Source organism: Zosterops lateralis (genome assembly GCF_965231275.1).
Source record: "Zosterops lateralis genome assembly, chromosome: Z".
NCBI classification, from domain to species: Eukaryota; Metazoa; Chordata; class Aves; order Passeriformes; family Zosteropidae; genus Zosterops; species Zosterops lateralis.
The window spans coordinates 43,780,962-43,807,400 of NC_139800.1; the positions used below are offsets into that span (position 1 = coordinate 43,780,962).

At 37.1% G+C, this 26,439-nt stretch overlaps 1 protein-coding gene across 1 annotated transcript in view; it reads right to left on the reverse strand.

Moving 5' to 3' along the window:
• Window positions 1-7,585: 7,585 nt before the first annotated feature.
• Window positions 7,586-26,439, reverse strand: part of ADAMTS19 (ADAM metallopeptidase with thrombospondin type 1 motif 19) — a gene marked incomplete at its 5' end in the record, with an annotated part of 126,178 nt that continues 107,324 nt past the window's right edge. The window contains 3 exons of the mRNA XM_083884323.1: window positions 7,586-7,920; window positions 9,687-9,864; window positions 24,475-24,627. Coding sequence (XP_083740449.1) covers window positions 7,769-7,920; window positions 9,687-9,864; window positions 24,475-24,627 — 483 coding nt within the window. The 3' untranslated portion in view covers window positions 7,586-7,768. The remainder of the gene's footprint in view (window positions 7,921-9,686; window positions 9,865-24,474; window positions 24,628-26,439) is intronic.

The following is a 26,439-nucleotide window of genomic DNA, read 5'->3' on the forward strand; positions in this document are numbered from 1 at the left end:
AAGTGCCTGGCTTAAGTTTTCAGGTTCAAGGTCTATTTTGATAGATACATGTGTGCTCATTTAAACTAACTGGGTACCAGTGAGTGCAAGACACTTAAATGCATACCAGCACTTCCTCAAGTTATATGCCAAAAATGTCAAGCCTACAATACTTCAAAGTAACTTTTTTTTTTTTCCCCCGAGAAAATTAGAAGCAGCTTCCAGTCAAAGCAAGTCCTCCTTTTCTGCAGCAGTACCAAGAGGCTCCATTGTGCTGTGTGGGTTGGTAGCATTTACCACAACAGCTATGACATGCACTTTTTTTAGGGTCAGGGATTTCTTTCACAGTAAATTCTTCTTGACCCTGGGAAATATTAGATTGTTTCAAGTAATTGATAACAGAAGTTTTCAGGGAATTGATTCTGCTCCCATTCAAATGAGTGGAAAAATTCACTGTTACTGACTTGAATGGTATGGCCTCAGTCCCATCGCTTCTATTATTTTATTTTGAGATTCAATATTTTCATCATCATTTTATGAGCCTTAAGTCCTTTTGACTTTCAGCTGATGAAATTCCCCTTCTCATTATGGCCTCTGTGTACAACTAGCAGAAGTAGCCTCCTCATTCTTATTTTAACCTTTTCTTAAAATATATATGTTTTTCTAGGATATGTTTCATTTTATTCACTCCACAGAAGATAAGCTTTTCAAAGTTCGTGACTTTAAATCCAGAAAAACCTTTTTTGAATCAAATTTGTGCTAAGAATTAGAGCATCACAAAAAATTTAGCTCTGTACTTAGACCACAGATGCAAACCAATCTACTTACCACACAGAAAATAGCTGAAACATAGAAACTAAATAAAAAAATAGGAAAATATTTTTTAAATCCTAAAGTAAAAATTAGTAGTTGGATATACATGTAAGTTAAACCCTTTATTTACTTAGAAAGCTCAAGTTTCCTTGCATGTAATTATTGGAGATTATTTTACAGCATATCTGCTTAAAATTATTAATACGACACCTTTCAAGTAGATGCTCAAACAAGTATCCATGAGTAGCCACAAGAGACAGTAGTGACTGTGTTTCTGAGTGGACATGCATGCTTTTGGGGAACCTGGTGATAATTTACAACTATGTCTCTCCAGTCTAATGAAGCCCTGAAACACTAATACACCTTTCCAGTCTACCCAAGGGATTACCATGAACCTGCTGTTTTAGACTTACCATGACACATAGTTCTCACTTTTTCCCTGTGCACTAATAACTAAGAGAGTAATAATTTGTGTTCTAAAACGCATGGGTACATGCAACCATGACTTCTTAAACATAGACTTTCCAGGATCTCTTGAAACACAGGGCTTTTCTGTGCTACTGTAGCCTAGGATGTTGTGTGTGCCTGTATGAGTTCATATAACAATACTACTCCATTAGACATAAGAACATAAAAGACATCTTAATAAATCAGACCTCCCCCAATCCCAGGATCTATCATTTTGTTTGAAAAGGGCAAAACCAAGATGCTGTTAAGGGAGACAGTGTACACCTGGCTACTTTTTGAAGTTAATTCTTTTACTCCCTCAGAAGCCACAGTTTTTATTTGTGCTGAAGTATCTCTTTCCCAGGCCTTTTATTAACTATTTATAAATTGTCAATAAAGTTGTCTAACTGCTTTTCAATTCTTCTGATAGTACCTCCTCCAGGAGCAAGCATCAGAACCTCATGACCACCTGCCTAAATTGCTTACTTTTATGTCTTTTTGTTGCGGTGCCTGTGTCGCACGGCTCGGCGAGCCCTGGCACCACGGCAACACGGGGGTCCCTGGCTGACCAGGAGCAGGAACGCGGCGATGGCAGGAGAGACAAGACAGGACTCCACTGAGACTGAGCAAACGGAGTTTACTGGATCCAGGGATCCCCACCTCAGACCTCTGCCTCAGGAGAGACCCCAAGCATCTGAGTGGAGTGACTTATATGGGGGGGGGTGGATCTCAGGGATGGGTACAGCAACAATCCAATAGCAGACAAGCAGGGAGTGGCTCTCAACATAATGTTCAGATACATCATCAAATCATAAGAAACTGGGAAGGGACCACCTGGATCCTGCCCAATCACTCGACGCCTCTCCTGGAACCTTCTGGATGCAGGGAGAGAGAGGCCCTGGAGTGAGGGACAGGACCAGAGGGCTGTGTAATAAATGATTGGCACTCGACAGCTGCAGGGCCAAACTGAAGATTGACTAGGACAACTGCTTGGTAAACAACTTGGGGATGAACCAAGGGAGAAGAACAGGAGGGGGGTACAGAGAACAAACCATTTTACAGAGAACCTTCTGGAAACAAATTTATACAACAGGAACAAATAAGGTAAAATCCAATCATGCAACACCACATCTTTTAAATTAATTTTTCCTATTAGCCATATCATGGATGCAGTACTTTGCAGTACTGCAGGGTTTTAAGAAGAGCTCCCCACGCAGCTTATCCATCACCTTAATTTTTTAAACTATAGATACGTCAGTCTCTTTCTTTTCAATCTGAATTATCAACATTTTTAATCTCATCTTGTAAGACACCTCGTCTATCACCTTGCTAATTTATTTTCCATTTTCAATGTGTTAAACTGTAATTCCACTACATTCATAAGAATACAGCAACCATAAATGAATACAATGCTCATGTTGTGTTTACACCAGTTCCAAAAATGGGAAAAGTTATGTTTTCTGACAACATTAATCAGTTTTTGGTCCTTTTTACCCTGCTATTCTCACAGCACTTAGTAACTCTCATAGGGCTAGGAATTTCAGTTCTGTGACTGCCAGTTGCAAATTCAATATCTCATGGGAATGGTTCAGGCTATTTTCATAGCTATAATACTTGACATTTACCTACATGAAAGTTTTTCATTTAAATGTCTTTCTTGTCTAATCATTTAGTTTTGTGTTTCTTGCCAATAGAGGCAGGAGTTAACCAGAAGAGCTTAATGTCACTTGTGTAGATGGAGAACTCAGTTTTCACTCTTCCTCATGCCACAGATGAAAATGCCAAAAAACCTAACTCCATAGGGAACCATACTGATGACTTCTTTCCATCCTGAAAGATGACAGTTTTGCTTCCAATCCTTTAATCACCTTTCAGGCCATAACGATTGTTCCTGTAGTCCTGTATGAATGCAGTTTCTTGAATATCCTGTAACACTGAACTTCATCAGAGATTTCTGTCTCCAGCAGATCCTCTTTGCTCCATTCACAACTGAAGCCATGTTGACTCTCACCCAAGAGCACATGCTTATCCTGGTACTCAGGGATCTTGCTTTTTTCTCATTGGCATTTATGGCAACACTCCCTAACCTGTAGCCCAAGGGGTCGGCTTTTCCACAGGCAGGAATTATACTGCAGTCTGCCTGTCCTCTGGCAACAACAGCATGGGCACCCCGGCAAGTGCCTCTGATACCAATTTCCCGGTTGCATTCTTCCAGTATTCTCAAGTGACTGGAACTCTAGATACTATTTGCATCTAACACCTAACTAATACTTATTTTGTCTTACTTTCCTGTGTATTTCCTCCGCCTTGATCCAACATCTCTGACATCTCTGCTATAAGGAACTCTGTCGCAGTGCCCAATCCGGATGCCTGGCTCGGCCAGCCCTGACACTGCAGCAATCCGGGGCTCTTTGTGCCTATGGAGCAGAGCTACAGCTACAGTGCAGGATAAATGAAGGATGAGACTCTCTCGAGTGCAAACACAACCAGGGTTTATTGCAGGGGGAACCTGCTCCCAAGGTGGTGCCTCAGAGAGAGAGACACCGAGCCTCTGGTGCAGCAAATTATAAAGGGAGGTGGGTCATAGGGTGGAGCAGAACAGACAACCAGTAAGGAGAAACCAGGGAGTGGCTCAGGGGATGTCAATCAAGGGGATAACAAATGGGAATATAACTGGGAGGGGAACCTCCGGACCCTGACCAATCCTCTGAAGCCTCTCCTGGAACTTTCCAGGCGTGAGGTGAGGCTCCAGAGTGACTGGCAGGACTGGTATGTTACATAACATATGACTGACAACTGAACAACAAGGGGGAGGGATAGGAGGGGGGTACAAAGAACAAACCATTAGGACCAAACACAATTAAGACATCGCCATTACCCTTGAAACTTTTTCCAAACACCCACAAAACTCTGCAACATTTCATCTGGAAATGGCAACACATGTAATTCACTGAACTTCTCTTTCACTGCTTTATCATTCCTCAGAGTCCCTTTCACACAATGTGCTATCAGATGGTCCCACTGTCTCCCCATTTGGCTTCCTGGTTTGGATGTATTTCAAGTTCCCTTTCTATGTGTTTGCACATCTTTTTTACAGGCCTCTTTAAATTCTTTCTGAGTGCTTCTAATTTTCTTTTTATAATTGATTATGGTAAGGTTTTAGGGCCTCCATTGGTCTCATGATGCAGGCAAACTTTCTATTTTTTAATATATTTTTTGAATATGCAAATGGCTGCTTTTCTGTCACTGAAGAAGATAATGAAAACTCAGTGGAAAAAAACCTGAAACAACCCAAAATGTAACCCACTTCCTCCAGAACAAAATAGCAATTTCCCTTCATAATAAATGATAATACAATTAAAATGCAGGTATTTCTTTAAGAGAGTTATGAGAAGTGCTAACTGTTGTGAGTTTTGGTCAGTACTCTAACTGGCCAGCAGGTATGTGGGAGGAGGAAGTAAACCCGCTGTGCACCAGCCTAGCACAAGCCCTGTGTACCATTTAAATCCTACTTAATCCAACAAAATAGGGTATAAGTGGTATTTAATTAGCAGAGAGGCCTACTCTAGCCCTTAGGAGCTGAAACTGATTTTCACCTTTACATGCCAGCTGAAATTCTGAAATTGACTGATTTGACACTCATTCGTTGAAATGTTACATATTAATCAGGCTGAAAGAAAAACATATTAATGCAGAGGGAGTGTTCTTGAAGAAGAAAGAACAACAACAACAACAAAATAACAATAGAGTTAACTCTGGATTGCCTGTGCCTGCATAAGACTATGGCTTGCCTGAACACAGCGGGAAAGGTCTTCCTGCTGCCACCCAGGTCTATGGAAAACTCTGCAGGGCTGGCACATGCCTGCTCTCCACAGCATGCTGCAGCTTAAGCCATAGCCTGGGCACATTTTCAGAATGTTCTTATAATCTTCTGACCAAAGGGGTATTTCAGTCTGCACTGCTCCTCTGAATGATGACAGACTATACTGAAGCAGTAAAATTAACTTGCTTTCATTTTCAGAGGTATATTTGCTACTTAGACACAAAACTGCTTCAAATTTATTCACAGACATTTGACTAATAGCTTTGTACTACAGATGCTAAAGGAATCAGAACCAGACTTATCAGCACTATAACATCCTAATTTCACTCATTACATTTTTTAAAAAATGTCATTTTAGACCACAACTTTCCCTCCCTGTCTCCCAATGAAAAGTACTCCCTTTTTATGATTTTCTTATAGAGGTAATAGGAGGATGATTTCAGCAGCAGTCACTGATTTGTTTTTGACAGACACAGGTAGAGTTAAAACACATTTTTAAAATTTTATTATTAAGATTACATTCTTGTTAGTGAAATATTCAAAATCAGCAGAGCATAAACATTTAGATCTGTAAGGATATCACTGGCTGATAAAAAAATTTGCTCTGGTGCCTAGTCTGGAGGCATCTTTTCTTTTGCTTGATTTTCAATTGTGATTCAAGTGAGTATAGGAGTATAACCAAGATCTAGTGCTAAATATGAAGAAAATTTAAAATAGTAATTGCTTCTTTTGCCTGCCAACTACAATAATTCTATTAGACTTTCTTATGTGCATCTGTGACATTAAGGAGTTAATTCCCCAGAGCAACAGCATTTTCTATGCATTGAAACGTTTTAATTATGCAAAATATAACATTCCATGATAGCAAAATTATTTTTCTTTTTTTTTTACTTTTCAAAACCAGAAGGTACTTTAAAGTCATACACTAGCTCCTCATTAAAGCTGCAGTTTTCAAATGTAGAGCAGTAAGATGCCAAACCAAAGATTTCAATAGTAAAACTATTTGAAACATGTATGTTGATTTCAGGGAGCTAAGACTTCATCCAAGTATTCTTCCTGGAGAGAATCACAATCTTGACGGAGGGCCATAGTTTATTGTCCATGAATATCTGTGGTCATCTGTCTGTGGAAACTGTGTGGATACCTGCATCACATCAATACTCCAGACTCTTTGCAGAGAAGGAAAAAAAACAATCACTTAAATAAAGCTGCATTCTCTTTTTGCTTTGAGTAGAAAATATGCCTTTCTGGCTTATTTCTACAGCTATCTTGCCTTCAGGTTTTGCTCTTCTACATATTTTCAGAAGATACTTAAAGGCTTGCATCATGAAATGGGGGCAGAAGACCTGCTGCTGTCCACTTGCCAAGTTCAGCAGTTACAGGACTCACTTGACATAAATACCTACCTCCCCCCAGAATGTTACTTTGTTATTCTTAACTTTCCATGTGTATCAAAGCTCACAGAGTGACATGTCTGTCTGCAGCTGCAGAGTGGTGCCTAAATCAAGAGGCAGAAGGTACTCATACTGTAGCTGTACCTGCTGCAATGCAAGGCTCAATGCATTAATCTCTCAGACACAGACACACAAAAAAAGAAAAATTCAAATAACAAAAGGAGCTTTACTTTTTATTGAAAATGTAAAAATCATGTGAATCATGTACAATATTTTCTCATAAGGAAAATCTTAGCTGTTTCATAATGTTTCACAAAACCGTAAAACATTTAATTTTTATAAAGACTTTTTCATTAGACAAAGATAAAACTAAAGTAGTATTACAAAGCTATTTTCTAAACCATCAACAGAGAACTGAGAATGTTTAACAGATTAATTCATACAAGTGGCAGGAGAAAGGACTCTTCCATTTGTAAATCTGCAAAAGGACACACAAAGGTATAGAGGGGCATGGGTTTTTTCTTTCAAAACTTTAAAAATTAAGTGACATGTTAAAACACTACAGACATGGATTCATAGGATGGTACAAGTTCTAGAACTGCATTTCTCTACACTACCTCAAACAGTGCAACAGTGATTCAGTGTAAATCTCTACAGTGTTTCATTGATTTAATACTTGTGTTCAAGTATGTGTCCATGAGAATGATTAAAATCTCTACTTAGCTATTTTAATTTTCTTGCTTATAATATAAGTTACAGTAGAATATCCCCTTCAGTATGTTTCTAAATCAAATTAACTAATTTCACAATACATTCTGTAATAACCTGTTTAATAATGTTAGCTTGTTCACTTTGACATCTGTTGCAAAAAACACAAGATCATTCTGACTCCAAATGCCAAAAATATAATAAAATTAAAAAGAACTTTATTTCCATATACAACAAAACTATTCAGCTAAATTAAAATAAATTCAAGATAACATGACTTTTTTTTTGCAACAGATGACCTTATTGAAAATAAACATTTAAAATACTAGTTACTATTTTTTAAAAATTCTGATAAATGTATCCAAAAGTGTTCATATAAAAATTAATTATGAAAATGTCAGATGATAAAACATGTTGGCTGTCTAACCAAAACCATTAATGATGTCTGGCAGGCAAAAATAAATTAATTTGATTAAATTATATGTCATCTGATAATATTTGGTCTGAAAAAGCCTGTGTGTGTGTGTGTGTGTGTGTGTGTGTGTGTGTGTGTTTATAAATAATAAGATTGCAAAGAGCTGAGAGCCAGCCAGCCTGACAGAGGTCAACTCTTTTGTTGCATTTTTTGCGCATAAAAGTCCCTGCACGTCTCGCAGCATCGCTGATACCACCTCATGTCTTGACAGAGGTTCTTCTCTCTTATCACTCTGCAGTACACAGGCCACTGGTCTCCTAGGCACTTGAATGTTAAAGCAGCTGTGAAACAACAACAGCAAAATCAAATATACATTACTGTTGCTTTTACCAGTGAAGAATCATGTAGCAAAAGAGACAAGGACATAAGAAGTGTATCTGGGGAAGAGAAAGGGTTATAGATGTAGATATTTAACAAAAGAAGGAATTCCCCTCGTCCTCCTGTTGTCAATATACACAACATCAAAATATTTTAAGGCCAGCTTTATTTACAAATTGGATTAAATTGCATTGAACTTAATTAGTTTAATGTCCTGCAGCTATCTTTTCAGGAGTGAGTGGAGCTTATCTTTCTGCCTTGTTTCACTTATGAAAACCTCTTAGGTTATCACAGAAGGACCGTGGTACTAGAGTTGGAACTTTTCACATTTAGTTATACATATCAAGTATAAGAAGTACTTGCATATGTAGTATGGAATTAAAACAGAAACCTAGTGAAAAACAGGGCACAAGAACAAAATATTGTCCAAAACTCATCACAAACACTGGAAAAAAGAAGTAAATCTCAGATTTGAGTTAACTTCCAATGCTACACAAAGGAACAGAAATTTGTAAAAGAGCTGGTGACACAATCCCCATCAGCTTTCACTAGCCCTACCCCAGAATCAAAGGATCTCTACTGCATGATATGAATGGAACCAGAGGCCAAAATTATCAATCTATTCAAGAGAAGCATTGCTTTATGTATTATAGAGATGTTAAGGTTTCTACTGGATTGGATTTTGATTCCATGCTGGATGACATTGACTTGTAGATTACTGTAGATATCAGTGCTACATAATGCATACCATGAAAACAACATAGCCCAATCTTTTTTTTTTTTTTTTTTGCATTTTACATTAAGTCAGATTTTAATTGACACTGCATTTTTTGTGTGCTTTTTTCCAGTTCACTTGGCTCTGTGACACGAAACTGCCTATATAACCTCATCAGAGAAAAATCATCAATGATAGGGAGATGGCATCTTGCTTCTGAGAGACTAGCTGAACAAAGAAAGGTAAAGTACGAGTATAAAGGGGAGGAACCTTCAAACAGTGATATAGCAAGGAGAGGGCCATAAGCAACAGCAAACTGAAACAATGACTACTGCACAGAAATGTTCAAAGGTTAAAAACCTCAAAGAGAAATACCCTTCACTGTCTCAAAGGAAGTATTGCACACAGTCTGAAACGCCAGTCTTGTTTTCCATGTGGGAGCAATCTATTGGACAGGAAGGTTTATCTTAACAAGGGCTCTGGAAAATCAGCTGGAGAGAGTTTGCTGTCTTACAGCAAGCCTTTGAATATCCATTCAAAGTAATTTTCTTTCACATGTCCTCATCAGGCATAGATGTAGGTATTCGGACTAAAGACAAGTGGAAAGAGCTGTTTGTATTTAAAGAACAAATACAGGCTTCCGTGATCTCACAAATATGAAGAGAACATAGTTTGCAGAATTTTTAGACAGAAAATAAGGTAATTTCTTACTTTGGAAAGGTTTGATAAAATCATATTGTCTCTAATATAAATATATTTTCATTTGGGATGTTTTGTTCCCTTAATGCCATACAGTCATATGATAAGGTCCTTCCTTGGATAACAAAACCCTTCACCATTCTTAGTTGCAGTCTCTGATGTACATACTCAACACCTGAGGTAGGAAGAGGATCAGTCTCTGCATAAAATTTAAATCTCCTGAATATCTCCTGAGTTCTAGACTTCTGTTTCTAAACATCATAACTGTATGGAGAGAAAGAACTGAAAAGAGATGTGTCATTTGTGACTGCTTACCTAACCTGGGTGATGTTATTGTGTTAACATTAATTTTCTCATTGCAGGGATGGAGATGACAGGGTCTATAGGCTGCAGGCTTTTCTGAAGAAAAGCATTCATTGCCATGCCTTCCCGTGATCTTGTGCATGCACTGGATGACTCGAGACTGCATTCCTTTGCCACAGGTGACAGAGCACTGGAACACACAGAAGACACATTCATTGAAAAGGTATTTTTGCCAGCAATTATGAACATGAAATGCCAGCTCACATTAAGTCAGTGGCTGCTTCTTCAGATATCAGTATTCCAAGATTTCTGAATTCTATTCCATTAGCTAAATGAAAATCAATTTAAAAGCTACAAATTAATTAGCAGTACTAATTGAACGACTCACTCCAGCATCCTATTGCAGTCCAAATCCATTTTGTAGAGCTTGTGATGAAATTCAAATACAGCACTGTGCCTGAAGGAAGCAAAGGTTACTCTCTTTTATCAATATACTAATTTATTCTTATTAGAGGTTAAAGTGATGGAAAAAACATTCACAGATAATAGCAGAGAGAATTTTTAATAAAGCCATTAATTAACCGCAGCAAAAGTGCTCTTTCTGCTGAGCAGAGTGTATGCCTCCTGCCTTGCACCACAACTTCATGTTTTCACACGTCTCACAAGTAAAATGCACAGTGTAAGACATGATGCCTCACCTTTAAGCTTGCCATCTGGCTGCCACAGAGAATGAAGTAAGAAAATAAAACAGGGGAGTACTATAACAATTGTAACATTCTACTTCTATCACAGTAACATAATATCTTAGAGTGAAAACTGGGACAGTGATGTATATACGCTTACAAAACCTATTCCAAACAAAACAAAACAAGACAAAGCAAAACAAAACAAGACAAAACAAAACAAAACATGCTTTAGCCTTTTCTGACTTTTTGTGAACAAAATTCCATAGGATGTGAATTACTTTTCTGTCCATTTGACACTCATGCTATTGCTTTAACTACAAATCTATTAGAAATTTCATATTGGAATTTTCTCCTAGCCTCTAATGATTTTGACTCAAGTACCCAGAAATTTCACCAAGTTTTACAGAAATGTTCTACATAAAACATCTTCAAATACTAATTAATTTCTTGTAATGAATAATGTAAGAGCTCAGGCTGCAAATTTTGCCACATAATCCTGAAAATATTTTTCTAAATAATTTTCAATACATAAATGTTCTGAATATATTTCTTTGGGAGACTTTGAGAAGCAGCTGAAATAAATCTGAAATGAGAAAGACAAGGAGAAGGTGCTGCAACAAAAACTGTTTCCCAGCCATCCTGTCTCGAGATGGAGATGGAGAAGTATAGTTTTCTGCAAAGGATGAATAAACTTTGACTATAGGAAACACTAAACAAGCTTTTACCCTTTGGTTTGGTTATCTATATGCATTTGAGTGATATTTTAAACACTTACTTGAAAGAAACACATGCTAAATGGGAAATAGAAGGCTTGTGCCTCAATATGTGCAGTGAGAGAAATGAGACTCCTGTCTTTTGGATTTGTAAGACTCCAAGAGAGGTACAAGAGACTAGGATATACATGTGGATGTTTTCCCAAGGGACTGAACTTGTAACCACATGAAATCAAACACTGGCATTTTATAAAGGCAGCAAGTGGACTTGATTTTGCTCCTGTTCCCAGTGAGTCAATATAGAAATGTATCTTGCTGGGTTAATCAGATACAGGCTCCACGAGCCAAGGCATATAAAGATATTAAATTACAAATACATAGTTCTCTATTCAGTATCAACCACAGTTTAACACATGAACAAATTTACAGGAGGGAAATAAGTTAGTACTGAAGCATTTTCAAAGTATGCTATCAACTTTAAATCTAGTATACCACTGTAAAATTACATGAGAAAAGCCTCTCAACACAACTTCTTTTCTTGAATTCTCTGCCTTTTCTCTGTGCAGATAAAAATAATCTGAGTTCCTATAACAGACAACATTATGCACATGGTCGACATGTAAAATCACATATATACTGACATGAATTTTATCCTGAATAGCAGATAGAACATAAATTTGGATTTTGCCAAAATTCTGACCACTCCCTAAATTCCTCTCATCATAGTTTCAGAGGTATTTATTTTTGGAATATTTTAATGAAATTAAAATGGAGACAATGGAATAGCAAAATCAAAAAAGGTGAAAAAAATGAAACTAAAACTACAACACAAAGAGAAAACGAATTTGAGACTAACAGGAAAATTGAGGCAATATGATGAAGCTAATACATTGAAAACGTCAAATAAGAGAATCTTTAAATGTTATCATGGTGATCTTAGAGTAATATTGCATGCAGTATTACTTTTTTTTCCTTTCAAAGATTTGCATGTTTATCAACCAAAGTTACAGTATGTGTGAGCATGTGGTATTCCTTTTGTCAGCTACAGAGAAGGAGAACGTGGGCAGGTGGACCTGGTACATAATATCTCCTAAAATAATTTATCTCCCCTCAGGTTATTCTAGAGTGAGTAGGTGCAATTCAGACATCTGGAATACTGGAGGGGAGAATGGGATTTGAAAAACTCTAGTCTTTTTTGCTAAAAAAATAATGGGCTCCAGTGGTTTATCTGCTAACTGATAATGCCAAACAATTCATGTAGGAGGGTGCCTTTGTGAAGAGCACTCTGGCAGCAGTCACATCTTCTCTACATCAAATGAGCTGTGGCCTGAACGTTTGTTGTGACTGCGACTGACAAAACAGACAGATCTCTCAACTACTCAGTGTTTAGGTGCTGAATTTCTATGCAGAATCTGGCAAGATTTTATAATTAAATTCTTAATTGCTGAATTAAGATCCTTTAAGTAACTGAGCCTCCACTGGCCTTGGTGAGATATTTCAGAGTGTTATGAAGCATCACAATGAAGTTTTTCATCCCAAGATGTAGAGATCTTGCAAACAATTAATTTTAGACTTGCTTGACCTATTTAATATCACAACTTTAGAAACTGACATCAAAGGATGATTAAATAAAATGTTCATATAGGAAATATGTGGTCTTTTATTTTCATATGAATGTACTGAATTTTAACCATGCATTTATTCTTATTTTTTAAAAAGTCGGAACTTACTAAGTCTTGTGAGATGTTTGGAGAATTTTGAGAAGAAGCAGGGCTACCTCAGTGATTAGTAATCCAAAACTTTTAAACCCAATCTAGTCAGTATGCAAGTAAAACAAGAGTTTTCCAAATGCCTAGGGTTTTAAAATCAATGTGGGATTTGATAGGCATGCTGTGCTCTTCTATGTTCACACAGCAGCAGCAGCAGCAGCAGTGCTGTTGGACTTCAAAATTAAAAATTCTACTGACTGAACCCAGAAAAGAAATCTTTTTACCATAGAAGTTCATGTTACCTATTAGCAAAATTAGCTCATATTCAAAGTAATATGAAATAGTATGAAATAGGGAAAGCATCAGGCATTTAGCAGTACACTTGCTAGCTACAGAGACAAATGGTGAGGTTTCTGTGTCCATGAAGTGGTCTTAAACATGAGCTTGTCCTGCAAACACATCAGCCAACTGCTGCCATAACTGACAGCAGACACTGAATAAAAGTAATTCATATTTTTCTTCTTTATCCTGAAAGATTTGCAGACTTGTTCTGACTTCACTAGGAAACACCTCAACTTCTGCAGATCAGCTACATGCACCTTCAGAGAAACAGCTCTGACCCTCATTTTGACACTCATTTTTCTGTATATGCATGTGTACATTCAAGCTGAAGTAGACTCTTCCAAAACTGCCTCTCAAACTTACCTAACTTTCAGATTTCTCTCACTGCAAATATTCAATCTGAGGTAAATACCTTTCACTGAATGTGCAGCTGTCATGTTTTAGATAGTGCTAATGGTATGTAGTTGAAGCTGTATAAGTTCTGCATATTTCTGACTTTCAATGTTTAAAGCTCTAACAAAGCTTTCAATTTCAAAGAAATAAAAAATATTTTCACTTTTACACATGAATCAGTGAATTTAATCAGAAATAAATTTGTCTGTCAAAACTGCTTGTCTTTTTTTGTGTTTATATATATATATAAGATTTGCAGAACATGCTCTCTCCCAACCAACATGTAGCATTTGCATTTATTCAACAGGTTTCAGGTTAAACCCAGAGCTTTTATTATTAGTGAATGAAAAATACATTTCTATAGTTCTTCCCACCCACTCTATCTCCCACATGTCAGTCTTGCACATGCAATATTTTATTTTTGTGGGGGTTAATTGCATTTTACTCCTCACTATTAAGATGACCTACACTTTAAGGCCATGTAAGCTGATTAGCAAAAAATTCCTGTAGGACAACTGTATTTGTAGGTTTAGACTAAATGTTCTAGTACACAGCCAGAGGGGGTTTTTTATGTGGCTGTTAATCTGTGCATCTTGGACATGGTCCTAAAGGTACTGTAAAACCATTCAAGCAGCAAGACATGTAAAGCATTCCTGTTAATAATTACAAAAAAATCCTGTGTAAAGATAGTTAACAGCTACTTTTTTTAATCTTCTTTTTCTCAAAAAAACCCAGAACAAAACAAAACAAAACAAAAAAACCACCAGAAAGCCCCACAAAAACCCCACAAACAAACAAACAAAAAAACCCCATAAAAACTCCGCCCTGTTTTAATTTTGTCCTACTTTTGAACTTCTTTTAGATATAATTTCAAGGACAGAAAGCTAGGTGTTAAATATAACAATCCTTACACTTGGCATGCACACCCGCTACCCAAGATTCTTTCTTTCTGTTCCCTGCCAAAGATATATATTCTGGAGAGAATACATATTCCCAAGGCCAACAGCTGAGGAAGTTGCTGTAATGTGTTAGCTGCTTCCAGCTGGCCTTCATGAGAAGTAGGAATTCCTAAATTAAAGGAAAAATTGTCACTGGCAGACAGTAATGGTCAAAATGCATCTTTCTGCCAAGACAACAGGCAATCACTGAAGAGGCTGATACAATCCACAATGAAAAAGCCAATCTGTGACAGTATTAACAGAATTGACTTGGACAATTTATTTTCGAGAATAAGTGGACTGCTCAATAAAAGGTTTTACAAGTCTAAGTAGCATTCAAAGCATAGGCTGACGTGCTCCTAAGGAAACTCAGTGATGAGTTTTACTGGAAATTATTAGCAGAGCATTCCTAATCATTTATGTATAGGTTCATCAGTTCCAGCTTTTAAGCAGTTTCAACCTTTTCATGAAGTGAGTGTGAAACAAGAATAGCAAGCAATCAGACTTTAGCAGCAGGATTCATATTTGCTAACATGCTTGCAAAATCTATTTCTGTTTTGTCTTATTATGAAGCTTGCATTTGAAGGCAGGTAGTAGATAACATGGTGCATTTTTTCATCAAAGGCTTTTTACGGAGTTTGGCAATATTCTTAAAGATTACCTAAATCAAGCAAATAATCTACAGTTTATTTAAGTCATCCCCCCCCCCTTTTTTTTTTTGGTGGTTTTGTTTTTTGTTTTTGTTTTTGTTTTTGTTATAAAGGCATTTCTGAATAGTGTAGCAAAAAGAGGGACTGATGGATACAAGCATAAGATGGAGACTGAGTTCTCACATGCATCATTTCCAGGAAGGTCTTTCTGCCTCTCTCATTTCTGACACACCCAACACCTCAGTATGCCAAATTTAAAATTCAGAGCTTGTGCTAAGTTTAGCTAAAAAAAAAAAAAAAAAAAAATCTTCTGTTGGTCTCTTCTAAGTTTAGCAGGTTTGAGTTATGCTTTTTTTTTTTTTTTCCGTCTGCCTCCTGCCCCTCCATTTTTTCTTTCTAGCTCTTCTTTCTACGGTAAGAAGAGATAAGATTCAAAGAGAGATAAGATTTTAAATTAAGATAAACAGAGCCCCAGTTCCCTTGATAAACTCGAGATAGGAAACCCTCACCTCAAAAATTTGAACCTTTTTTTCTCTTTTTATCCTCTTTTCTTTTCTTTTTTTTTTTTTTTTTCTCCGAATCCTTTTTAAGGCCCTATGCAGAACAATTTGGTTGTATGGCAGACAAGGCAAAACTGTCTTAGGTATCAAGACAAGAAACAACTGGAAGTTTATAAGCTGATTATAAAAGAGAATCTGTTTTTTCTACGCCAAAATATATGCATCTATTCTTCAGACTATCATTGCCTATCTACTCTGAATCAATAGTGGGGTTGATAGGCTTGAATCTGAATGGGCTCTCTGGACTCAGCTTGGAAGTGGAAAATTCTTTGTCTCTATGTGAAACCCAGGTTCCATTGCCCAATTTCTTTCTTAGATGAATTAATGCAACACAATTGTCCACTTCACAGTTTAAAAACCAGGATTATTCCAATGATACTAGTTGGTTCTGTTAGAAACAAGCTGGAGTCCAAATCCATAAAAAACCTGAGAGTCTATTACAGCCTGTCATTTTGCCCTGATATCATGGAAGGTATCAGCATTTTTCTCTCATCATTAATGATCGATATCAAGGCATGGACAAATCCCATAATATCATAACAGAGCTAGAAAGCAAATTTCCTCTATGTGCTGCAGATGTACATGCACACCATTTTAAATTTTGTATTTATATTTTCCATAGATCTATATTTAAGACAAAAACACATTCAAGTTTTAAGGCAATTTAAGTTTACCTCCAACGTGAAATAGTTATTTATTCTTAGTTATGACTTTAGACACACTGCTAAATAGTATTTGACATCATAACACTGGTGGATTTTACAAATTTTAGCCATTTTTGTGCACCTTTATCTGGGCACTGCTGCAAGGATCCCCTATTAGCGAAGAAACGGAAATAAATTTTATCTCTGGATTTGTGGTTGTCCCAGATGCCTGTCTGTGCTGACTCACACATGGATATATTATTGCCAGTGCTTAGCAATGAACAAGATATTATTACATTTCAAACTTTCATATCTGAGATGTCACTGCATGGTATTTCGGCAGGAGACAACCATCCATTCATTACAAATATCATGCATCCAAATAAGAATCTGGAAACAGTTAGATTTCATGACAATAATTACCTTTATCTTTCTGATTAAATTAGTTAAGTACACTATTCTGGACTGATGAAAATAAATTCTTAAAATTAATTTGAAATATTACCTTTGAGTGTATAACTATATTAGCACACGTGACAATGCTAGCCTGATGCTCAGCAGAAAACTTTGCATGGAAAAGCATAGTTCAACAGCACAAACAAGTAATAAAAGGATTATGGTATTTCTAATGAAAAGACAAGTCACAGAACCCACCAAGGACACAAAGGAAGTTTCAAAGGAGGGAAAATGAAAACTCCAAGAAAAATCCTTTCATTCAAAAATTTCAGTTTAATCTATTTACTTTTCAGAAATCTAAGAAACATATGTCAAAAAGCTGTTCTGTGCAACACAGAATTAAGCACTAACCTTTAAATATCACCACACTATGTAGCACTTTCAAGTTTTTGCAGTAGGTTGAGTAAATGAAAGAGTTCTTTTCTGATAATGACTTTACTTTCAGTCACTCTATCTACCTAATTTTAAATAATGAAGATCTGAAATAGCAGGTGACTCACCTAAATGACTATGAAAGATATTAAAAACCCAAAACAAAAATAAACAATGAGTTTACAAGAAAACTGATCTCATAGGACCTTTATTTATTGGAAATACAAGAATAAAATCATAGAATCAGTAAAGCTGGAAAAGACCTCTAAGATTATTGAGGCAAACCATTAACTCAGCACTGCCATGTCCATTACTAAACCATGTCCATAAGTAATGCAACTACATGCCTGTCTTTAAATACCTCTAGGGATAGGAACTACACTGTTTGCCTGGGCAGTCTGTTCTAATGTTGATAATCCTTTTGCTGAGGAACTTTTCTGTAATATTCAATCTGAGCCTCTGCTGGCTCAATCTGAGGCCATTTCCTCTTGTTCCCTCACTTGTTACTTGGGAGAGGAGACAGACTCCCACCTCACTACAAACTCTTTTGAGGGAGCTGTAGAGACAAGGGTCTACCTTGTGCTTCCTTTTCTCCAGGCCAAACAGCCCCAGCTTCCTGAACCACATTTCGCAGGACTTGTGCTCCAGACCCTTCACCTCTGTTGCCCATCTCTGGACTTGCTCCAACACTTCAATATCTTTCTTACAGTGAGGGGCTCAAAACTAAACTTCACCTCACCAGTGCCAACCACAAGGAGACAGCCCTGGTCCGGCTGGCTACACTATCGCTGCCATGGACCAGGACACCATCAGCCTTCTTGGCCACCTGGGCATACTCCTGGCTCATGGTCAGCTGCTGTTGACCAGCACCCCCAGGTCCTTTTCTGCCGGGCAGCTTTCCAAACACTCTGCTCCCAGCCTGCAGCACTGCCTGGGGTGGTTGTGATCCCAGTACATGATCCAACACTGGGCCTCATGGAATCTCTTACCACTGTCCTCTGCTCACCAATTCAGCATGTCCTGATCTCTCTGCACAGCTTTTCTACCTTCAGCAAGTCAACATTCCCATGCAAACTGGTGTTGTCTGTGAAATTACTGAGGGTGCACTTGATCCCCCTGTCCACATCATCAGTAAAGATGTCAAACAGGACTGGCCCTACACTAAACCCTAGGGAACACCTCTCAGTGGCCAATTAGCAACTGGATGTAACTCCATTCACCACTCCTCTCCGGATCCAGCCATACAGATAGTTCTTAACTCAGCAAAGAGAGCACCTGGCTGAGCCATGGGCCGCCATCTTTTCTAGGAGAATGCTGTGGGAGAGAGTTTCAAAGGCTTTACTAAGGCCCAGGTAAAAAACATCCACAGCCTTTTCTTCATCCACTAGGTGGATAACCCTGTTTTGGAAAGAGATCAGGTTAGTTAAGAACTGTTTTTAATAAACCCATATGCTGACTCCCGCAGGTTCAGCACTTGCCATATGATGTTACTGAGGATGACATCATAGATCTTTGACTGGTCGAAGATCTCAGCACCTTCAACAAAAATTGGTAGGAATTTCTGGGAAAGCACATAGCAGATACAGGACATTGCTTCTCTTCAGGAATTCCCAAGAATGGCTTCCTTCACTTATTATCTATGTTATATGCATATGTGTGTATATGTAAATCCCCTGCAGCAGTAATGCATGGCCTAGCACTGTAAAACTCAAAACCAGAAAAGTTTGGAAATTTGTATCTGCCTGGGAATAGACTGCACTAGAATGGCTTGGAATACATTAGCAGTAGCAAAGGAGGTGATGGAAAGCTGCCAATGTACTCTTTGTAACTTCTGCATTTGTAGCTCTATGACATAACTTGTCTCCTTTGTCTGACCTTCTGAGGGATCACTGCACCCAGTCAATCATACTTCTCAATTTCAAAAAGTGCAAACAGCTGGTACAAGAAATAGCAGCCCCATTGCTTTGCTTATAGTAAAGGTTTCAGTCTGTAGGTAGAATCACAGAACATCTGGCAGAAAGGAGCATGCAGAAAATTTAAGCAGCTGCCTAAAGGTTAAAAGTCAATGACTGCATACTAACAACAACAATATTTAGCTCTGAAATATTGTTAGGCATAAATAAAAGAAAACAAAACTTATTTATAATGCTAGCAATTAGCTATTTTAGCAGCATCTTTATCATTTTACTTCTTTTACCAAGGAGTAAAAAAATCCTAGCATATTCGAGTATATTTCAGATCTCCTTTTCTTTTGGAATTTCATAGACTTCCTGTAACTCCTCAGGTTTATGAAGGTGACTTAGAAGTCAATCTTTTCACTACAGATTTGTGTTTCTATAGAAGACATCTCAATCTGCTTCCCTGGAAACCACTTTTTAAAATCATCAGAGTCCAAAACAATTCTGTTTGGTTGCTTTCTCAGTCAGGCAGTGTCAGAGACACAAGAGTGTCTCCCAACAGTGGCTGTGTAGGTGAATCTCCTTCCCTGTACCACTCCTTCAGGCAGAACTTGCAGCATGCTGTAAAATGTCTGGCAAAGCTGTGGTTGCATTAAGGTCATTTTGGAAACAAACTTGTTCACTTCTTGATGGAAACATAAAAGGTAATGTATAAAGATGGTAACTTCTGCTTAAGTCCCTTTCCTAGAACACATAGTGAAAAACAGAATATACATTATGAGGTAGATTTAAATTTTTATCTTTCTTTCTTTCTGTTCCTTTTCATTATTTATTTGATTAGTTCTCCCGTTACCATGTCCCTTTTCAAGTAAGACAGCAGGCATCTTTCAACAGTAACTGTTTGCTTCTTTTGTTCTTGCTTGTTTGTGCTTTGTTTTTCTCTGAGGCCTAGGAAGGTTCAGTCCTGATGGGAACTATTAAAATGTACCACAACTTAATTATTTTCTAATATAACCACACTTACAGATAATGCAATTTGGGAGACAACACAACACTTGTAATTACCTTTTGATTCCAATTTGGTATTCTCCCAAACTTTCTTACCCTAAAAATGCTTGAAGCAGAAAACCAACAAAGATGTCTTAGTAGATCTAAGTGTGATACAGATACTAGAATTTCCCATTTATGTGTTATTTTCTGTGTGTGCAAAATAGGTGATACCTACTTTTAAATCCCTTCTGGTCTTATTAGTGGTTTCTTTAATATGAAGGGTGGTCTCGCTCTGTTTTTCTAGAAACTAACATGACACTATATTTATTCCAGCTGAAATTCTATAGTATATCAATCAAAAAACCTCCTTTCTATGGGTGAATAGTAACAAAAGACGTTAATATTGTTAATATTATAGGACTGATTAATATTGTTAATATTATAGGACATCTCCCAATGTCATTTCACTATATTGACATCTTCCATATTATTTGCTCATGCTTCATTTCTGAAACAAAGATATACTTCATTTGCTGCAAATTAAATATATTTAATTCAATATTAAAGTTACTGACTTGATTACAGTATTATTTTAACTTCTATTATTTCACATTGCATAATTTCTTTGTCCATAAATCTACTGATAGTGTTATATTTTGACTCATGGCCAGCAGTATCCCACTCCAAAGATCTGAAAGAGCTCAATAATTTTGTATGGGGATCCAAAGAAAAAAACAAGACTAATTCCCTTGTCAGTAAAATCACAACATTAATATCCTTTTTTTTTTTTTTTTTTTTTAATGAGAGGAGATCAGTTGAGTTTGTTTGCTGTAGAAATTTAGAAGCTGTTTAAATATTTAAGCACACAATTTAAAGGCTGAACTTCCCATGCTCTTGAATAGTTAGAAAAAAAGTCAGTGGGCATTTACCTGCTCTCCATTTACACATGTTCTTTGATTGGGGCAGAAGCCAAACAATCCTTATCACTGGCATCTGCTTTCTGCACCCCTCAGCAGATCTCTCTGTGACTCTGTCTCCCTCTAACAGCTGGAGCCTTGACTTCTTTCATCTAAACACACACACACACACACACACACACACAAACACAAACACTTTCTAGGGAGCACTGCATGTACTGTCTGAGATAAATATTTTGGAATAGGCCATGAATTCTGGGATTCATTGGTGTAAAAACTAAGAAGTTGCCTCAGATGCCCTTTCGGACTCAGTGAAAAAAAAAAAGTAGATGAACTTCTGCTTTATGTTTTTGCTTCTTCAGGCTATAGACAAAGTGAACTGCATCCCAACAATTGGCACCATTAACCCAGATGTCATATTTGGGTCCTCAGCATCTCTGGTCTGACATATAGATAATATCTAGAAATTCTGCTGGTGCTCTATCTTTAGTTTCTGCAGAGCGCAAACTTTTTCCAATCTTTTTTACACTTACGCCACATCATCTTCTCTGGTCCCCTATACATACACACTATGTATCTCTTCATCTTACAAACTGCTGCTCCTAAACTCCACTTTGTTGTCCAGACTTTTGATCCTATTTTTCATTGCTAAATTATATAATATCACATCAAACTTAAGTTTTTAATTACCATTTTCAATGCCCACTTTCCAAATTAGTCTCTGTTCCAAAATTCATCTTTGTTCTCATGCTTCATTTATTCTGACAAAAGTCTGAAGAGTCTGATAGTAGCAGAAGAAAATATACCCAGTTTCCTACATAAAATGAAGTATGCTAGACATGCCCTTTGAGCACCCTATGCTGCTGCAATGTAAGTGTTTTTTTTGGAGAATGACTTCTACAATGATGTGTTCTTTAGTAAGCTGTGCAGATGTGTAAACTTGCAGTTCACATGCATTTCATTTCACCTCTCCCCGGCCTATTTGTTTATACTTAGCTGATGGATGCCTCTGAGCGTGATCTTGTCCTTGTATGGCTTTGAAATGGGTAGCCAGTGGGCAGCTTAGCCAGGGACACTGTTGCTAACATCACCTTGCTCTAGCTGGTGGTAGAATAGCTGTTATCTGTAAGCATCCCTCATCTGAAGGTCACTTGCACACTGTTAGGTAGGATATTCCATGAATGGCATTTGCTGGGAAAATACAATGTCATGAGTAATGTTGCTATGTACTGGCTCCAGAAGCTCAGTTTGAGCTTTTATTCTTTCCTTTCTCATCATAGCTATATTCCTCAGAAAGATGGAACACTGTACTGACTTAAACACCACTACAGAGTTAAATGTAGCACACAGGCCAGGTTGTACAGACTTCTTTTAGACTGAGTTTTAGAAGGATTACTGTTTATTGATCTATTGGAGCTTGGAAATTTGGTCAAATTTTCTTTGATCTGGGTATCGTTAAAACATAGAGATCAAAAACTATTTGATCTTTATGTGACTATACCAATAAAACAAATTATCTCCATTACAGCATTCCATCATTATTAATTATGTTATCTTTTCAGTAATAGTTTTATTTAAGCTAAATTTAAACCTATGTCTTAGGAGTTAAAGGGAAACAGCAAAGTGAGTAAAGATATTTTAGGCCTCTTGTTTCAATGTGTGAGAAACGTCATTTAAATTTTTCAAGTCAAGTATTGGCATTAGCTATAGAAACTTGGCTCTGCTGAAAGGAACAGACTTCAGTCAATGTCAAGAACAATCCTAAAGAGTAAAAACAGTGAACACAGGAGGCTGCACCGAACCTCTGAGTTAGAAACAAACAGAGCAAAGATTAACATTTATCTGAGCTTTTCATTTGTTCTCACCATTGCAGACATAACATGTATGCCAATCCTTCATGTTGCTATGTACTCCTTCAATGGAACAGAAGACTAACAGAGAAAAGAAATTGGACATTCAAATATATTTTAAATTGAATTTGTATCTCTGTAGAGAAATCAAGGTATCTATTTTCTAGTATAAATCTTGGAAAATCTCTGCTGCACAAGTCACAGTCAGACTGTAGGTTAATTGTTTAAAAGGTTTTGCCAATTCCATAGTTCCTCATGTCCTAATTTTGAAGTTCAAAGTACACTTTAGGTGAAACTGTTACAGCTTCGACTCTAGGAGGAGAGCAGAAAATACGAAATTGTCAGTAACTTTTAAACAGGAAGATATAAGTTTTTGTACACTCATCTATGACATGGCTGTTTGTGAAAAGTACAAGAGGAAAAAGTTGTTCTCTCCAGAGGGCACTGGGAACACAGTGTAACTGTCTCAGCATACCCACATATCCTCAGCAACCCCAGTTTGAATGACGACTTCAATTAAGAAAGCAGATGGTCATTTCTCCATGGTTTACTTCCTACTGGTGTTAGTGCTAAATGAGGCAGGTTTTAACTGTAGTTATGTAGCAGAGAACTGAAAATACTAAATGTTATTGCCAAACATATCTTCTTGTAAAAGTAATACTGCTACTGAAAGTTAGTTGCTTCTGTGGTTTAAAAAATTAATGGTTATACTATGTGCTTTTCAAGTAGCTAGTTACTCACAGAGTACTTGCAGCTAATTCTTGGAAGGCTGGCTAGTCATACACTGCTGGCTTTAGTCCTTGTTTCCAGCTCCTACATCACATGAAAGACAACTAAAAATACATTAAATACTTCTCCATACTAGCAAGTTAAAAAAATGCTGCAATAATGTTAGGTGCTGAAAGTAAAAGTGTTGTGTGCAAAGTTATGAAGAGAAGCAAAGGAAAAAAAAAATTACAATCTTTCTGCTAAAGTGTGGTCTGTGATACAGCAAGGCTAAATTCTGAAATTTAACCTTGACGAGGTTAAATTTCAGAATTTCAGCATGTTTTAGATACTCCAGAACTGTATCAGATATTCACATTCAATCACAGATCTAACCAATATTGTTTGTTACTGTTTGGCCTATGCTTATCCACCTCTCAAAACACATATGCCAAGGAAAGAATGTAATGACAGTTATGTTGAGTGTTCATAATAGTAATAAAAAAATAATAACAGAATAATAGTAATAGATGCTTTCCAGATGCTAAATGGTTTATGTGGAAATTTAATAGGCTAAAGGTGGTACTGTAAAAGGCTGGAGGGTGTACTTTATTGGAAACACAAATAAAATGTGGAAACACAAATAAAATGGGCAAACACAAATTAATGAAATTTGTAAACTGTATGGTTGGAGCTGGCTGCAGTTTCTGAATTTGCTTGCCTGCCTACTGACACGGTAAGTTTATAAAGATTTGCATTATATTGAAGATGTATCTCACACTTCATATTCCTGATTTTTTTTTATACTGTAGGCTCACTGTGACTACCAGTTTAGGGGTGCTTTTATTTTCTTTGTTTACAGCCTTGTTGTTCCCTCAGCTGGGACATCTGTACAATTTTGATAAGAGTAATTTTTATTAAAAATCAACTTGCAAAATGTATGATGCTGGGAGGCACTAATATCAAGGATTACTCACCTTAGACCAATCTCCCATTCTCCACACATAGCATTTGGAATAGTCCTCACAGTCCTCTGCCTCTTTAGGTCTTGTAGACAAAACACATTTCTTGCGTGGATTGGTGCACCTCACAGTCCGATGCCGTACTCCCTTACCACATTTTACAGAGCACTGTTGGAAAAAAATTGTTTTTCAGATTTCTACAAAATTCACTGACCCCATTTCATCCCCTTCTATAGGACTTCTGCCAGACCAGCTTAAATATTTCACAGCTTCAGTAATCTCCTAACTTCCAACCATCAACTACATCACCACTAGGTTTATTATTAAAAAAAAAACAAAAAAAACAAAACAACAACAACAACAACAACAACAACAACAACAAAAAACCACACCTGAACAAAAATTCTTTATGGGACAGAATGATAACTGATTCCTTTTTAGCTAAAATTAGATAAAAAACTTAATCACTTAAGGAAAAAATAGGCTTTTGAATAAGAAAATACCTGAAAAGTTATGATTAAATGAATGGAAAATATTATACTTAAAATATTAGGCAATCTTTCTTCTTCAAATGAAAGGAAATACAGGGAAAGAAAACCAAAATAACGTTCATAAAAATAAGATATGAAGAAACTTCAGAAAAGCTCTGTTAGTGTCCAATAGCCTTTTTTGGGAGGAGGAAAAAATGTAGAATGGAAAAGTAAATATTCCAAAACCATGCAAGAATCCAGACTGAACTTGAAAATTCAAAGTCACTATATGGACAGCATGTGAAAGCTCTTTTCATTTTGCTCAGAAGGTCCTAATCTATGGGGTTTTTTCCACCATTCTCACTTACACAGCCAAAAATGATGCCATTTCCTTCTCAAAACATTATCACTGTTTTTGATCATCCCACTGCTAACAGCTCAAAACTCTCCTCTGCCAAGCTGATTATGACTGCAGGAAGCAGTAATGGCTAGCTTCCTACATAATGGTGATAGTAAGAATGCCCACGGGAAATGCCTTACTCTTCAAAAAGTATTTATTGCTTCCAACGAAAACATGCTCTCTCATTTCTCATCTCTGAAGTAAAACAAACTGACTAAACAATCAGTGTACTTCTTCTCACCTCTGTAAATGAATGCCCTTTTTCTCACAACCGGCCCTCACATCATAAAACTGTGCACCACATCAGAAATTGCTGGTATTTACATCTCCTATCTCTACCTTGGCACCTGCTTTTCATCTTCGAAAACATTCCCTATTTGTTAGCTCTTTCTTGTTTGGGGATCGAGGAGTCCTGCTGAGTAGAGCAATTCAAAGAAGGGACTGCCCCTACATTTGAAAACTGCTATTTGTATTTTGATCATGGAGGGATCCATAGCGCAACTTCTAGTATGGCAAGCAATCGGAATTGCCTTTGCCCTTTCTAAGTTCCCAATAACCCTTTCATTTTGTCCATATGGCAGTGAGAACAATACTCTTCTTCCTTCATGGTCAGTTAATTTTAGAAGAAATCAAAGGTGAAGAAAGCCAAATGGACAAGCACATTTAAAGATGTTAAATTAATAAAGCTTTTAAAACAATAATTACATTTTACTGCAATCCTTCAGGATGCAACATACGTGAAATTGTGTTGTTTACAAGCCTATTTGCCTATTGCCGTTGCTTTGGGAAAAGAGCAGAGAAGAAAGAGGAAGGGAAGAAAATGTCTTTCTTTGACAGAGCCTCTCTGAAACAGGATGGCATCGCCCATCTGCTGATCAATATCCCTTGGTACAAAAGTACATCCCAGATGTTCCCACTCTGAATCCAAGACCTTGCAGCTGATAAATGGTGTCTTAATTCTATTTGCCCCTAGTTACCCACTACTACAGACAGGACATACTTGATATGTGCTTGAGAATTGGCCAGAAGAGACTGTTGCACAACAATAACTAGGTAAAATGCAGTAGTTCTTCACAGATGGTTTTCCTACCCCCTGAACACTTGGTCAAA